This window comes from Berghia stephanieae, chromosome 8 (genome assembly GCF_034508935.2).
Source record: "Berghia stephanieae isolate SIO BIC M18660-M18661 chromosome 8, UCSD_Bste_1.3, whole genome shotgun sequence".
Taxonomy (NCBI): domain Eukaryota; kingdom Metazoa; phylum Mollusca; class Gastropoda; order Nudibranchia; family Aeolidiidae; genus Berghia; species Berghia stephanieae.
The window spans coordinates 7,717,347-7,734,145 of record NC_088367.1 but is presented as its reverse complement, the minus strand read 5'-3'; the positions used below and the strand labels follow the sequence as shown (position 1 = coordinate 7,734,145).

The 16,799-nt window shown below is 38.3% G+C and overlaps 1 protein-coding gene across 1 annotated transcript in view; it reads right to left on the bottom strand.

Annotated features, from left to right (window-relative positions):
- Positions 1 to 15,570, bottom strand: part of LOC144978107 (RNA polymerase-associated protein CTR9 homolog) — a 44,435-nt gene extending 28,865 nt beyond the window's left edge. Inside the window, 6 exon segments of the mRNA XM_078923724.1 lie at positions 4,264 to 4,567; positions 4,832 to 5,010; positions 10,089 to 10,178; positions 11,215 to 11,454; positions 11,922 to 12,020; positions 15,417 to 15,570. Coding sequence (XP_078779850.1) covers positions 4,264 to 4,567; positions 4,832 to 5,010; positions 10,089 to 10,178; positions 11,215 to 11,454; positions 11,922 to 12,020; positions 15,417 to 15,467 — 963 coding nt within the window. The 5' untranslated portion in view covers positions 15,468 to 15,570.
- Between the last annotated feature and the right edge of the window lie 1,229 nt (positions 15,571 to 16,799).

Below are 16,799 nucleotides of genomic sequence, written 5' to 3'. Positions count from 1 at the left end.
AGTAATTAAAATAGTGGTAATAATGATGATAATAATACTGATCATCATTGCCTTTTTTCACCCTGGGTCAGGGTATAGGCCACAGACAAACAGTTTCCATCCTTCTCTATCCTGAGCCAACTTTTTTATCTCATTCCAGGTCTTACCACTTCTCTGTATATCAGCTTCTTTAATTCTTCTCCATGTTCCTCGTGGCCTTCCCCTTGATCTTCTGCCCTGAGGGTTCCAGTCCAATACTTTCTTTGTTATAGTTGAGTCATTCTTTCTAAGCCTGTACCCTCCTTATACATGCCTGTGATGCGTTCCAAGTTTCACATCCATACAGTAGGACAGACTTCACGTTTGAGTTGAAAAGTCTTAGCTTTAGTTGAAGGGAGATATCTTTAGTTCTTCAAACTCTGTTCAAAGATGTGAATGCAGCCTGTGCCTTTCCTATTCGTGCTTTCACCTCTGCTTCCGTGCCTCCATCCTTGTCAATTATACTTCCGAGATAGCAGAAAGTGTCTATATCTTCTAGTTCCTGATCTTTTACTTTGATCTACTCCCTTTGACGCGTACCTATCCTCAAGACCTTTGACTTTGCAGGGTGAATTCTTAGACCAATTGATTCCGAGAGGCTGTTTATAATTGTGGTTTTTGCTTGCATCTGGTCCTGGGTGTGGGACAGAAGAGCCAGATCATCTGCAAAATCCAGATCATCCAACTGTGTCCAGGGGGTCCACTGTATCCCATTTCTTCTCCCTTTGGAGGTTTCCTTCATTAGCCAATCAATGGCAAGGATGAACAGGAATGGTGAGAGCAAGCATCCCTGCTTGACACCAGTCTTAATTTCAAAGCTGTCAGTAAGCTGATCTTCATGTACAACCCTGCAACTTGATCCTTCATACATTTCCTTAATGAGGTTTACTATCTTTTCAGGGAGTCCATAATGTGCCAGAATTTTCCACAATGTTGCTCTGTCAATACTGTCGAAAGCCTTCTCGTAATCCAGAAAGTTGACAATAAGAGGAGAGTTCCATTCTATAGACTGTTCTACTATGACTCGCAGAGAGGCAATCTGGTAGGTGGTTGAACGGTTTTTCCGGAAACCTGCCTGTTCGTCCCGCAGTTTAGCATCTGTTGCATTCTTAATTCTCTCTAAAATAATACGGTTGAAAACCTTTCCTGGGATAGAAAGAAGAGTGATGCCTCGATAATTATTACAATTACTGATGTCCCCTTTCTTTGGAAGCTTGATAAGATGTCCTTCCTTCCAATCCTTTGGGAATATCCCGTCATTCCAGATTCTCTCAAATAGTGGGTGCAGGGCCTCAGCATTTCTTTTCGCATCAACTTTTAGAGCCTCCTGTGGAATCTGGTCTGGTCCAGCAGCTTTCCCCCTTTTCATCTTGTTAATGGCACCCACAATCTCTGCTATCGATGGTGGATCACAGCTAATTGGTAGCTCATTCCTTGCAGGCAAAATTTCTGGCTGGTTGTCTGGTGGTGGTCTGTTCAGAAGGCAGTTGAAATGTTCCCTCCATCGTTCAGATTGAGCCTCTTTTCCAAAAATAGTTTTCCCATCTTTGTCTTTGACTGGTACCTCTGGTTTCCCATATTTTCCAGCAAGTGTCTTGGTAGTTTGATGAAGGATCCTCATGTGTCCTCCAGTCGCTGCTGCTTCTGCTTTCTCTGCAAGTCTGTTCATGAATGCTTCCTTGTCTTTCTTCACAGATCTTTTGACTTCCTTAGCTATGGCTCGATACTGCTCTTGTGCATCCAGTCTTGAAGCCCTTGTTCGGCTTGCATTCACTTGTTCCTTCCTTGTTCTCCTCTTTTCAATAAGGTCCAAGGTGGTTGGACTTATCCATTCTTTATGTTCCGATTTCTTTACCCCCAATACCTCGTGGCAAGTTGTTATGTAGACTTCCTTGATCTTTGCCCAATGTGACTCTACATCTATGTCCTCCTCGAGCTCAGTAAGAGGTTGGAATCTATTACTCAATTGTAGTTTGAATTCCTCATTCTTTTCCCCATCAAGTGCATTCACCTCGAATTTTCTTCTTGTATGTGATCTGGCCCCGTGTTTTCTGAGTCGGAGCTTAAGCTTTGCCAATAGCAGGTGGTGGTCTGATCCAACATCTGCCCCTCTCCGTACTGTCACATCTTCCAATGAACGTCTGAATCTACGAGAGATACAAAAATGATCAATCTGATTCTCTGTCACACCATCTGGTGAGACCCAAGTTGCTTTGTGGATCCTCTTATGGGGGAACACTGATCCTCCAATCACCAAACTGTTGAATGCACAGAAATTTGCAAATCTCTCTCCATTATCATTCATTTCTCCCATGCCATGACGTCCCATGATACCTTCATAGCCTACGTTATCCTGTCCCACTTTTGCATTAGCATCTCCCATCAATATGTTGATGTCTTTCCTTGGCAACTTGTCCATGACTTGTAGCAGACCATAAAATGTATCTTTGTCCTCATCTGTTGCATCATTTGTTGGGGCATAGATCTGTACAATGTTCATGCTGATCTTCTTACTCCGTGTTGTAAAGGACGCCATGATGATCCTTTCTCCGCATTGTTCCCATCCTCTCAGTGACTTCTGGGCAAACTTGTTTAGAATTATTCCTACTCCCTGTGTATGAATCCCGTCCCCTCTCCCTGAATATAAAATCTTCTCCCCAGACTTGAGGTGTTTCTGTCCGGATTGTATCCAGTGGGTTTCGCTTACTCCAAGTATATGCAGCCTGTATCTTCTCATCTCAGTCACAACTTGAGAGCTTTTTCCTGCTTCATACATGGTGCGAACGTTCCACGACGCAATTCGAAGCTGCTTGTTTGGCGAAGACGTCATCGGGTCAGCAGAGTCCTTTCGGCTTTGTCTGTTGTCCTTCATAAATTCTGTAATTCCAGAAACTCTTCGGTCGCCCAAGCTAAAAAAAGGATTTAGTTTGTCTGTCTGTGTTTCTGTAACGGTTTGAGTTTAACGGAAAGGGGTGTTAACCCTTTGCCAACCCCCAACCTGGAGGACCAGGTGACTCAAAGATGGGGGAATCACACACCATTAGTCGCCTTTTACGACACGCTGGCTTGGCGTTGGGCTATTCTTGACCCTCTCAGTTGAGGGACCCCGGACACCACACGGGGTATAATACTGATAGTATGACGATAAAAATAACAATAAAATATAATAATAATAATAATAATAATAATAATAATAATAATAATAATAATAATAATAGTAATAATAATAATAATAATAATAATATAATAATAATAATAGTAATAATAATAATAATAATAATAAGAAGAAGAAGAAGAAGAAGAAGAAGAAGAAGAAGAAGAAGAAGAAGAAGAAGAAGAAGAAGAAGAAGAAGAAGAAGAAGAAGAAGAAGAAGAAGAAGAAGAAGAAGAAGAAGAAAAAGAAGAAGAAAAAGCCAGAATTGTTTAGAATATGTGTGTGTATTTGCAGTTTTGTGATCTTGCGATTTGACACTCGTTCTCTGACCAGAAGGTACCTATATTGAGTCCCACACTATGCGACGCAATATTAAATTCTATACTCACATTCTCTATTTGTACTCAGGAGTAAAATGAGAACCTGGCTGAAATCAGTTATGTCTCGCTTGAAATTTTTTTTTTTTAATTGGCAAAGCGCCAAGTCTCATCCTACTTGTTAAAAGTTGATGTCAGCTGGGGCCCAGACCCCTTGAAAAGAACACATTAAATTGATACTGGACTACATAAGACATACCTGCCAACCCGTAGTGAAAAAAAATAGGATGTTTCTTCAAAAACAATAGGTGTCTAGGGAAAAAAATAGGGGTAAGCAATGTTAAGAGAAAAAAAAACAAACGTACCCTAGACGTAACGGCGCAAGCATCTATAAATATAACACACAAACAACAATTTACAATTGTTGAGGTGAACTAGCTGACGAATGGCATAAGGTATGAATGTGCCAAGGTGAGGTATGAATAATTATGTGTAATTGTAAATGACAATCCTTTCCTTCAGTCAGGGAGAAAACAAAACTGATTCTGTAAATCATAATTTTTAAAAAAAATAATTATTTTTTTTTCAATTAATTCATTAAAAAATCGGAATTTCCCAAAATCCGGCGGGGTGAGGTAAAATCAAGAAAATATCGGGGTATAGAATCAGTTTTGTTTTCTCCCTGACTGAAGGAAAGGATTGTCATTTACAATTACACATAATTATTCATAAGACCTCAAGATTTGTGTGTGTGTGTGTAAAGGTTCAACAGACCTGTACATGAAAAGCCCTTGCAAGCTGGTATGTGCTCTCAGCCCTCATGGCTTCACTCTCCGTGTTGTGGAATGCGTGCAGGGCCAAATGTTGAACCTTCTGGTAGTCCTTCTTGTAGAAGAAATGGTTGGCCAAGTGATTGAGCACCATGGGGTTGGAGGAGTCGATAGTGTACGCCCTGGAAAGGAGCTGGACCCCGTTCTTGATGGATTCTTGACTCTTCGCGTTGAGTTCTAAAATGGCAAGGCCTACAAGGGCCCCGACACATTGCGGATCCAATTGAAGAGCACGTTCAAAAGCCATTCTGACAGGTGAAATATATGGTAAAATTATGATATATACAGATCTTTTCTTTTTAAAAAAAATGAGTCGTGTGGAAAAAAAATAATAGGGGTAAACCTAGAGTCTATGCCAGGTACATCAATTTGTGTAGAAATCTTATCAAGCAGTTAGTTAACAATGTGAAGTGATTAAGTAGTCTGCTGTTTAAATTAAAGAAACATAAGATATCAAGAAGATGATTCATTTTTATTCACCGATAACAAAAATACGAAATTCTTCTTCTCACCTTGCTTTGACCTGTCGATTCAATTTGACAAAACAATGGCCCATTCCAAGTCGTACTGAAGCAGGACAAGTGGGGTTGGTGCGAAGTGCTTTTTTGTAATAGGCCAGGGCCCCTCTGTAATCCTTCTTGTTGAAGGCGATGCAAGCTTTGCCGAGCAACGATGGAATATTATTGCTGGACTGTTGAAAAGACATTGAGGGAATTTATAGCTTTGCCATGTAAAGATGGAATAATAACAAGAAATGAAGTGAGTAGGAAAGTGCCAGAAGACAACAGAGAATTAAAAAATTGCGGCGGCAATGGGGGCTCGAACCTGTGACCTTAATGGCATGACAACACCACCTGGCCGGGGAGATCGTGACTCTACCATACGAGCTATCTATGACCCCAAAAAAGGTCGCTTCAAATTCTAGTCTATCGAGAGCCACTTTCTCCCCCGACTTCTTGTGGTCACAGGTTCAACACACACAAACACAGAAAAGTGAGTTGGCCAGCATTTAAGCTAAATAGCCAATACTCTCAACACAAACATAGAAACGATTGTGACATTGAGTATGCTCCGGTATTTGGGGGTGAATTTTTAATTCAGAAAAGTGAGTGGAGCAGGCACTTATGTTGATGATAACAAGAAATGAAGTTAGTAGATGGAATATTATTACTGGACTGTTGAAAAGATATGACATATTATATTGTTTTATATTAATCACACAAATGCAGGATTGCCAATTCAAGAGGCAAAAATTTACTGAACCTTTTTTACACAAACACAGAGACTGACCCCATTCTGAGTGCTGAACTCCTGTAAAAAGACGTTAAGTACTGCCTTTTTTTCTGTTTAGCAGTTGATTGGAAAATAGACTAAGGGTTCGTGACATACTGAATTCCATAAACATATATACGGAAAATTGGCGACAAAGGAAAAAAGTCTCCATCGGTGCAGACTCAACATTGTTTTAATAACTGAGCCAAGACTGCACCGTCAATTATAAGGTCCTGCATTATAGAATCACAATGACAAAACGGATCTATTGCAAAAAATTTGAAATTTGAGCAACTAAAAATGTATAAAATCTGTATGATTGGCATGTCTGCATACAGATGAACAGACTCACGAAATCCTGGTCAAAGTTCCACAAGACACAAGAGATACGAGCAAAAATCAATACTCAACAAATTTATGATAAGACTGGGACTGAGTTTGACATCTAACCTCTTGAATAAAACAAATCTAAAGATAAAAGAAAAATAAATAAAAGGAAGTGGTTATTCAGTATCTGATACTGAATAGTGCTTTGCCACTATTCAGTATCCACAAGGAACTCTTTTTTATAGAGAGAGTGAAAAGTGCGACAATCTCGGTCGAACTACTGACCTACTTCCAGATTGAACACGTGCAGTAACTGACAGCCCGATTCAAAGTTGTAAAAATATTTTGATCGTAATTTTTAAATTTCTGCTATAGTGCAATTAACATAGTTCAAAATATCAAAGTAAGAGTGGTATTCAAATACATTTTTAAATATCTAAATAGACATGATTAAATGTCACTAAATGTTCAGTGACACCATGGCTTGGTGGAAATAAGCTGTTTGACTCTGAGCTTAAGGTTCGAGAGTTCAAATCCCGGCAGGGATAATTTTTTTTTTTTTCGCCAATATTTTAAAAATTCCTTCTGCCTATTGATATTTTTTAAACTTTTGTTTTAGTAATTTTATTTGCTTGTAATATGCTTTAATGTTGATATTATACTATTGTTCTTTTATTATTATTATTATTATTATTATTATTATTATTATTATTATTACTATTATTATTATTATTATTATTATTATTATTATTATTAATAATAATAATAATAATAATAATAATAATAATAATAATAATAATGATTTAAATAGATATACTGAATATTAGACTACAATTGACATCTATTTTCTGAATACAGGTGGTATTTTTAGGGGTGTTTCTTTTTTTACGAAACCTGCCAAAACACGCCGAACCCCGACAAAGTTATGGGAAGTCGGTAGCAGTGGGGAGTGAACCTGGGACTCAGGGAGGTGTAAACCATTGGGGAGTGAACCTGGGACTGGGTTTCGTAAAAAAAAAAGCAATTACTTTTTTATGAAACCCGACAATATCCCACAAAGTTATGGAAAGGAAGTAGGCAACAGTGGGGGAGTGAACCCGAGACTCAGGGAAGTGTAGACTATTGGGGAGTAAACCTAAGTCTATGGTTTTTCGGTGGGTTTTGTAAAAAAAGTAATTGCTTCATTCTCGTCTGGTACCCAACTCTCGTAGTCCGGCTTCATTTCCCACTGGTATCTATCTTCCATAGTCCCAGGTTCATTTCCACTGATATCCTCTTCTCACAGTCCCAGGTTCACTCCCAACCAGTGTGCACTTCCCTGAATCCCGGTTCATTGCCCAATGGTGCCCCCTTCCCATAACTTTTGACAATTTCAGTAGGTTTCGAAATAAAAGTACATTCTGAGCGCACTGTCTACTGGTACCAGCCTCTCGCAGTCCCAGGTTCAATCCTCATCGGTGTCCAAATCCCAGATTCAATCCCCACTGCTGCCTACTTCCCATAACTTTGTCGGGTTGTGGTGGGCTTCGTAAAAAGTAATTCCCCCTCCCCCTTGGATTGCTTTTTTACAAAATCAAGAGTCCCAGGTTCACTCCCCACAAGTGTACTTCCCTGAATCTCAAGATCATCCCCCACTGTTGCCTACTTCAATAACTTTGTCGGATATTGCCAGGTTTCGTTGGATTTCGTAAAAAAGTAATTGCTTTTATATGAAACTCGCTGAAAACCACCAAAAACCATAGTCTCAGGTTCACTCCCCACTGGTGTACACTTCCCTGAGTCTCAGGTTCACTCCCCACTGTTGCCTACTTCCCACAACTTTGTCTGATATTGCCGGGTTTCGTAAAAAAGTGAATGCTTTTATGTGAAACTCGCTGAAACTCGCCGAAAACCATAGTCTCAGGTTCACTCCCTACTGGTGTACACTTCCCTTAGTCTCAGGTTCACTCCCCATTATTTGCCTACTTTCCATAACTTTGCCCCATTTTGTTGGAATTTGGTGCATTTTGTAAACAAAAAGTAATTGCTTTTTTTTTTCAAAACCCGCCGAAACCCAGTCCCAGGTTCACTCCCCACTAGTGTATACTTCCCCGAATCTCAGGTTTACTCCCCAGCACTGTTGCCTACTACCCATAACTTTCTCGGATATTGCCAGGTTTTCGTCGGTTTTCGTAAAAAAGCAATTGCTTTTATATGAAACTCGCTGAAACCCGCCAAAAACCATAGTCTCAGGTTCACTCCTCAATGGTGTACACTTCCCTTAGTCTTAGGTTCACTCCCCACTGTTGCCTACTTCCCATAACTTTGTCGGATATTGCCTGGTTTTGTAAAAAAGTAATTGCTTTTATGTGAAACTCCCTGAAACCCGTCGAAAACCAAAGTCTCAGGTTTACTCCCAACTGGTGTACACTTCCCTGAGTCTCAGGTTCACTCCCCACTGTTGCCTACTTCCCATAACTTTGCCCCATTTTGTTGGGATTTGGTGCATTTTGTAAACAAAAAGTAATTGCTTTTTTTTTCAAAACCCGCCGAAACCCAGTCCCAGGTTCACTCCCCACTAGTGTACACTGCCCCGAATCTCAGGTTCACTCCCCATCACTGTTGCCTACTACCCATAACTTTCTCGGATATTGCCAGGTTTCGTCTGGTTTCGTAAAAAATTAATTGCTTTTATATGAAACTAGCTGAAGCCCGCCGAAAACCATAGTCTCAGGTTCACTCCCCACTGGTGTACACTTCATTGAGTCCCAGGTTCACTCCCCACGCTTTGCCTACTTTCCACAACTTTGCCGCATATTGTCGGGTTTCGTAAAAATGTAATCCCCCCCCCCCCCCCCCATATTGTTATTGCTTTTTTACAAAACCCAGAGTCCCAGGTTCACTCCCCACTGGTGTACACTTCCCTGAATCTCAGGTTCATCCTCTCCTCCCCCCCCCCCCCCCCACACACACACACACACACACACACACACACACACGCTGCTGCCTACCTCTCATAACTTTGTCGGATATTGCCAGGTGTCGTCGTGTTTCGTAAAAAAGTAATTGCTTTTTATTTGGAAACCCGCCGAAACCCAGTCCCAGGTTCACTCCCCACTGGTGTACACTTCTCTGAGTCCCATATTCACTCTCACACCTGCCCTCTTCCCATAACTTTTTCAGGTTTCGGAAAAAAAACACCGTATTATAGTGCAAAACCACTATTCAGTGTCAGATACTGAATAGTACAAAACCACTATTCAGTATCAGATACTGAATAGTGCTAGCCTAAATAAAAAACTGGAAACTATCTTCAGTCTTTCTTCCAGCTCTCAAGCTTTAGAAAAATTAATAGAAACAATTTTCCGAGTTTTCATTTCCATTTCCAACCTATAAATATAAAATAGTGTATGCTTAGGTCAAAGTTCAAACTGACATGCCTGCACTCACATTTTAGGATAAAACCTCAAATTTCAGGAATAATACTAATACATTGGACCATAGTTAAGTATTAAAAGACAATAAAACGTCTAATATTAATATCAAGAATATACTATAGTTACAATGGTACAAAAGGTAGTACCTATCAATTTGCTTTCAAAACTTTAAATTAAAAAAAAAAAAAAGGGGTGTGAAGTAGACAGAGAGGAGAGGAGTAGTAGCTTGAGCACGGATGCCACTAAAAAAAATCTCTGCCCACGACTGTCTGGATTCCCATCCCCGAATGACAGGGTCAAAGGGTCACTGGGGATCTGGCAGAGTGCCTCTGAGGAGACCAAGGAAGCAATTCCCTGTCCCTGCCCCCCCCCCCCCCCCCCACTCTCTGAAAATGGATTTTTACAACTTTTGTGGTGCAAAAATAGCCATTCCTATCTTTAAAAATATAAAAAATAGAAGAATTAAAAACAAAATACACCCACAACCAAAATGAAATGGGGCGAGCAGCCAACAGTAAATACCACCAGCTTATAAGAAGCTGAGTACAATAACATCTCTGTCATTGTCATTGACCTCACCCAGCTTTACAACTACAGCATAATCTTTTTTTAATCCAGGACAAAAAGTAACATTGGGACAACCATTAGAGAATGAATGCTGGAATATCACACATCATTTAACTTAAAATGTAATTTTGGGGGCTTTGGCGGTGTTCCCTGTGTAGATTTACTTAGAAACGAGGGTTGAACAAACCTGATTGAGGACAAAGTTAAACTGTGCATCAGCCTGATCCATCTTATCGCCCTCCAGAAGGCAGAAGTAAGCTCTGCCCAGCAAATGGTTCTGTTGAAATCAAACCAAAAAAAAAGATTTATGTCAAAAACTGCAATTGTCAGAATATCCTGTAAAAAAAAAAAAAAAATTATATATGCTAAATAAATGTGATGACGAAGATCAAGTGGTGGTATGCTGACAGTGATGGTATTGATGATGATGTAGTGGTTGTGATGATGATGATGATGATGATGATGATGGTGATGTAGTGGTTGTGGTGACGATGATAAATTAATAAAAATAAAAACGTTCCCTTTTCCCATATAATACTATTGGGATATATTTTTTAATGGCCTATCAAAAGAAAAGACCAAGGCAATCCAAGCTTAGCCGTTGTGGAGCAGCACAATGTGAGCGTTTGGAGAATGACATACAGCGTGCATCCAAATCCAATCTTTCTGATACACTTCCATAATAGTAGGCTCTATTAGCCAGACTTTGTTTTTGTCAGTTCCCAAAGTGAAGAAAAACTTGTAAAACTTCAATTTCATAATTGCACCCGAGACTTTTTAAATAATTATCTATAAGAGCCTGTGCCATAACTAGGTTTGTCATCATAGTTATGCACGATAAGGTTTGTCTCATAATTAATCAGTATGAACAACTAGATCCCCTCGACTAAATGTATTTTGATTTTGAAGATTTTTATATCAAAATTTAATAAGGCTGTCAGATATTTGCCAGATAAATCTTTGTAGTTTAAGGAATAATTAATAATTGTCAATAAAAACAATTGAGTCCAGAGGTGATATTGGTGGAAGAAAAAAACAAAACCAGTGAGCCTATGATAAAAAAATAAATTAATTAAAAAATTTCCCTTTATTCATTCCATAGGGGAAATTTGTCTCTAGGGTTTATTCCAAGGGAAGACTGGAATAACCCAGGTGTCAACCGCAGTGCAGCATCACAAATTGAGCTAGGGCGAGGTGACTTGCTCAAGGCCACACAGTGCAGCTGCGGGTGATCGAACTTGGTACCTTTCAGGTACGAAGCAAAGACTGTACAGTTGAGCCAGGCAATGAAATCAATAAAAACCATAACCTACCTGGTCGTACATAATGATTCTGTCAGCCGTGGTGTAAAGGAGTGTGGCCTTGGTGAAGATGTCCCGTTTCCTGTCTTTGTTTTTCTCTTTGTGGGCCTGCTGGACGTAATAGGCGGCCAAGGTGTCCAGGGACCGCATCTGATCTTTCTCAAAGTTTGCATAGTCCAAGCTTGCGTCTGTACGAGATGCCTCAAGGATCTTGACAAAGTCATCTATAAATCCTTGTTGGTAATATTCCAACTATAAAAACAAAAGGCATAGAAAACGGCATTATTAAAAATGTCATTAAATAATATAAAATGATTATTATAAGTGCAAGAACTTTACTGATACACCACACTGAAAATGTCCTTTGGGTCCAATATGGGTTAGAAGAGACATGTAGGTACATATATGCAGGTCTGACATCCGAACCCACTAATGGGCCTAGTTTAACATTGTTGCAATAGACAATATTTTGTGTAATTTTTTGAGACTTCCATTAAAACAATGAGGCCATAAGGAATTGGGTCATCATCAGACCTGCAAATAAGTGCACGTTAGAAGGAATAGGGGAAAGGGAGAACACTGAAGAAAAATAATAAAAATTAGCCGCAATCAGAGTTCTGTTTACTTTACTTGACACAGTGGAAAAAAGGGGAGAAAGAAAAGAAATTGAAATTTTATGCAAGATAAAAAAAACAACATGATTATCAATCTTAACCTACCGCCAAAGTGACCCATATGTGAAGTGGAGCCACCTCCTGTCTGAGAATGCTTAATACTTCCTCGCCTTCAGGCAGCTGATTGAGATCAAGTTCTATCACCTATAAATAGAAAAGAAAGAATAAAAAAATACAAAAACAAAAATAATTATTACACACTGCTAGACTCAGAGATTTCTATGTGGACAATATCTGAGGAATTACAGCATGAATGACAGACAAGGGAAATTTCTCTCTCTCTCTCTCAACTCTCTCTCTTTAAAAAAATATATTTTGCTCTGCATCTTGGGATTGTTCTTGGAGAGCTTTTTGTTTTCTGAATATTTAAATTTCCATTGCCTCTAACTTATATTTATATATGCCAATAATAAAATGTCCAGGTTTTTTATTATTGCCAGACAAGTGTCTGCCAATAATCGTTTTTCTTTGTTATTGGCAGACATGTCTGACAATAATAATAACGATAACGACAGCTTAATTTTGATACTGATTTCTAATTTATAAATTCATCAAATATCCGTGACTGTAGTATAGTAATATTTTGAGGGCATTTTACGGTTAAAGTTGAAGGTCTTTAACATTGTATAGGAATCAGTCAAACTAACAAAACGCTGTGATTATCCCCAGACACCTGTCTGGGTATAATAGAAATTTGTTATCCCCAGACAACTGTCTGGGGATAACGAATTTTCATTATCCCCAGACGCATATTTGAAACTCCGCTCTTTTAAACAATTATCCACATTCCAGAACATGGAATGTTTCCAGATGCACATAGAAATAAGGAAAGTTAATAAAATATCTATAAAAACATAAAATTAACCGCTGTGATTATCCCCAGACACCTGTCTGGGGATAATAAAAATTTGTTATCCCCAGACACCTGTCTGGGGATAACGAATTTTCATTATCCCCAGACGCATATTTGAAATTCCGCTCTTTTAAACAATTATCCACATTCCAGAATATGGAATGTTTCCAGATGCACATAGAAATAAGGAAAGTTAATAAAATATCTATAAAAACATAAAATTAACCAACATTAAAATCAGTTGTTACTACATATACACAATATGCGTCGACTTCGAAGTGGGTGTCATGGCCGAATGGTTTAGTCGTCTGCCCTGGAAGTTTGACCATAATCGACGTTGTGGGTTCGAATCCTGGTAACGTCACTTTTTTTTTTTTTTTTTTTAATTCCGTCTTCTTTTTACAGAACGTTGAAAGGGATAAATGTCCCATCCATCCTCCCCCCCCACCTCTTTTTTTTTTTTTATTAAACTCTCTCTCTCTCTCTCTCTCTTCTCTCTCTCTCTCTCTCTCTCTCTCTCTCTCTCTCTCTCTCTCTCTCTCTTTTGTTTTTTTTCTAGTTTCTAGCAAATATATTCGTCCCCACTCCGATCTCAAATAGTGTCTAAAAAGAATAAATAATTATAAAGCAAACAAACAGAAATATTCAGAGAGCGACCAAATGGTCAGTTAGAGGAAAAAAAAAACAATAATTGTGTTAAAATAAAAACAATAATTGTTTTAAAAATAAAAACAATTTAAGAAATTCATGCTCAGAAACGGAACATTTACATAAAGGTTTAGCAAACAAAAAACTCCAAGGTTTAGGTCAAAATATAAAAAAAAAAAAAAGAAAAAGAGAGATTTCCCTCGGAGCAGGGAATAGTGTTAACAATAATAATAATAATAATAATAATAATAATAATAATAATAATAATAATAATAATAATAATAATAATAATATTAATAATAATAATAATAATAATAATAACAATAATAATAATAATAATAATAATAATAATAATAATAGTATGATAATAAGAGTATTAATAATAAAAATAATACTATTATTGATAATAATATAATAATGATTATGATGGTAATAGTAATAATAATAACAAATATTACAATAATAATTATTATTATTATTATTATGATTATTATTATTATTATTATATTATTATTATTATTATTATTATTATTATTATTATTATTATTATTATTATTATTATTATCATTGACCAAAACAAAAACAAAAAAACAATAATAGATCTAGAGCAAATTAAATAATGAAATAATATTATCGGAGAAATAAAAAATTCAACTGATTAAAAAAAAAAACTCTTGCTCAGAACTCGGAACAAAAGTGAAAACAATAAAAATCAATATTATTATTATTATTATTATTATCATTGACCAAAAAAAAAAAAAAAAACAATAATAGATCTAGAGCAAATTAAATAATGAAATAATATTATCGGAGAAATAAAAAATTCAACTGATTAAAAAAAAAAACTCTTGCTCGGAACTCGGAACAAAAGTGAAAACAGTAAAAATCAATTGGGAAGAAAGAAAGAAAAGTAAAAAAAAATTTAAAAAATGAGTAGGAGTGGGGGGGGGGGGGGGGGGGGGGGGGGGGGGGGGGGGGGGGGGGGGGGGGGGGGGGGGGGGGGGCGGGGGTCGCGACTGGGTCGAATCTGTGCAGCTAAAAGGAGTAAAATGAAAGGTGGCCTTACCCACTGAGCTGCCTATCCACACCGCTATCGGAATATTTTAAATTCATATATGAGCTAAACATATTTCCACCACTTTTGCTTCCTTGTTTTGGTAGTTATTTTCATCTCTGATTCTAATAAAAATATGTTGTTGGATCTAGTTCTGTGGACGTGTGATACTAAATTGTATTGTCTTGTGCGAAGCAGACAGGAAAATAACAGGTGTGGGTTTTGGGCTTTGGGGCGAACAACACCATGGCCTAGGAATTCGTCCGCGACATAAAAATTACTCCCGGTCGTCCCCAAAATTGTGGCCAGAATGAGCAAATTATAGAAACAAGAGATGATCAATAAAGTTAACAGGTAGGTTGGTAATGAAAATTTAAATGGTTGGTGGACTATGAACAGATTCGATGATTAACAACTTTCTTCCTGGTTGAAAATAAAAAGTCGAATTGCCAGTTTGACGTTTTCAGATCAAAGTAACAAAAGAAATTTCATTGATCCATTTGCTTTAAAATATTTTTTTTAAAAGAGCTGGATTTGACATTTGATCACTATTTACTTTCATCTTGTGTTAAATATCACTTGATATATTAACTGTTTTGGGACACAACCACTAGTATTTTTTCCAGAATATTTGGTATTTTTCACGCCTAGTTTGGCATTTTGCATAAAATCTTTCTGCCCACTTGCTACATGCGTCTGGGGATAGTATCCTCAGACAGGTGTCTGGGGATAACAAAAATTGGTTATCCCCAGACACCTGTCTGGGGATAACGAATTGTTATTATCCCCAGACAGGCGTCTGGGAATAATGACAGCCCTAACAAAATGTCTGAGTCGGAGGTGAAATAATTGGTTCAAGAGTCAAGAATCTGCTGTTCAGCTTACAACTTTCACTTTCACTTCCAGTTATCGGTATTAGGTTATACTGCTGACTTCACGTAAAGACAGATCAACAAACGTCTTCATATAATACTGGAAATCTTACCTCATCTGTATCTCGCAAAGGAATTTCGATTGAACCTCCAGAGGATGACATCTTGTGATAATTTCAAGAAAACCCTCTGTCGAGGTATGGTAATGTAAATAAAGAACTGTCCACTTCTTCAGTAGCTGGGTTGCCAATTGCCAATTGCCAGATTGATTTTCTAGTAGCCAAAATAGGTAAAGACAGCCAAACTCCGTAAAAAGAAAAATACAGAAATTTTTTTTTTAAATAGAGAAGTCATTCATTATTTCGGGGCATTACTTTTCTTTCTAACTTGCATTTGAAAGAAAGAGGGGGAAGAGGGCAGCTAGGAAATCTATACATCCATGAAATGGGTTAAAGCGCTTCAGAAAAGTGAGTGGAGCAGGCACTTATGTTGGTAACAACAAGATATGAAGTGAGTAGAAAAGTGCCAAAAGACAATAGAGAATAAAAAATTTTTTCGCGGCGGTGGTGGGGTTTGAACCTGCGACCTTATTGGTACGACAACTCCGCCTGGCAGGTGAGAGCGTGGCTCTACCGTGTGAGCTATCCACGAACACAAAAATATTCGTTTCAAACCCAAAGTCATTTCTAGATCCCTCTCTCACCCACTTCTTGAGATCGCCGATTCGTTCACCACCATCGCGAAGTAATTTTGACCAGCAGTTAAGCTTAATAGCCAATATTCTCATCACAAACATATAACATAGAAACGATTGAGACATTGAGTATGCTCCGGTGTATGGGGTGAATTTTTAATTCAGAAAAGTGAGTGGAGCAGGCACTTATGTTGGTAACAACAAGATATGAAGTGAGTAGAAAAGTGCCAAAAGACAATAGAGAATAAAAAAATTTTTCGCGGCGGTGGTGGGGTTTGAACCTGCGACCTTATTGGTACGACAACTCCGCCTGTTCGTAAAGGGTGACAAGCTATAACTATATGACATCTAATATGACGAGACATGACGCTTTTTTTTTTTTAAAGGATTGCTGTTACCGACCAGGTCCTCATTTTACACTGAGTGCCGTGAGAGAATCGGGAGTCCCGATAGCTGGTAGAGCACTCGCTTCACAATCAAAGGGACCGAGATCGATCCCGGGGGTAATCGATTTTTTCTCCCCCCCCCCCCCTCCCCTGTCCACCCAGCAGTGCTTGGAAACCTGGGTCTATTAGATCTGGCGGAAAGTACTTTGTGATAGACTAGCGTCCTATCAAAAGGGTAGCAAGCAATTGCTATTGTCCGTTTTACGCTATAGAAACCGGGATAAACTCGGCTCCATGGGCCCAATGGCTCTGAGGGACTGCTTAACACTGAGAGAATGCGAGCCCTTCCAAGGCTCATCGGGGCTCATATCAGGAACCTAAAGGTCTGAAGGTGAGTGTCACACCACCAGAAATAA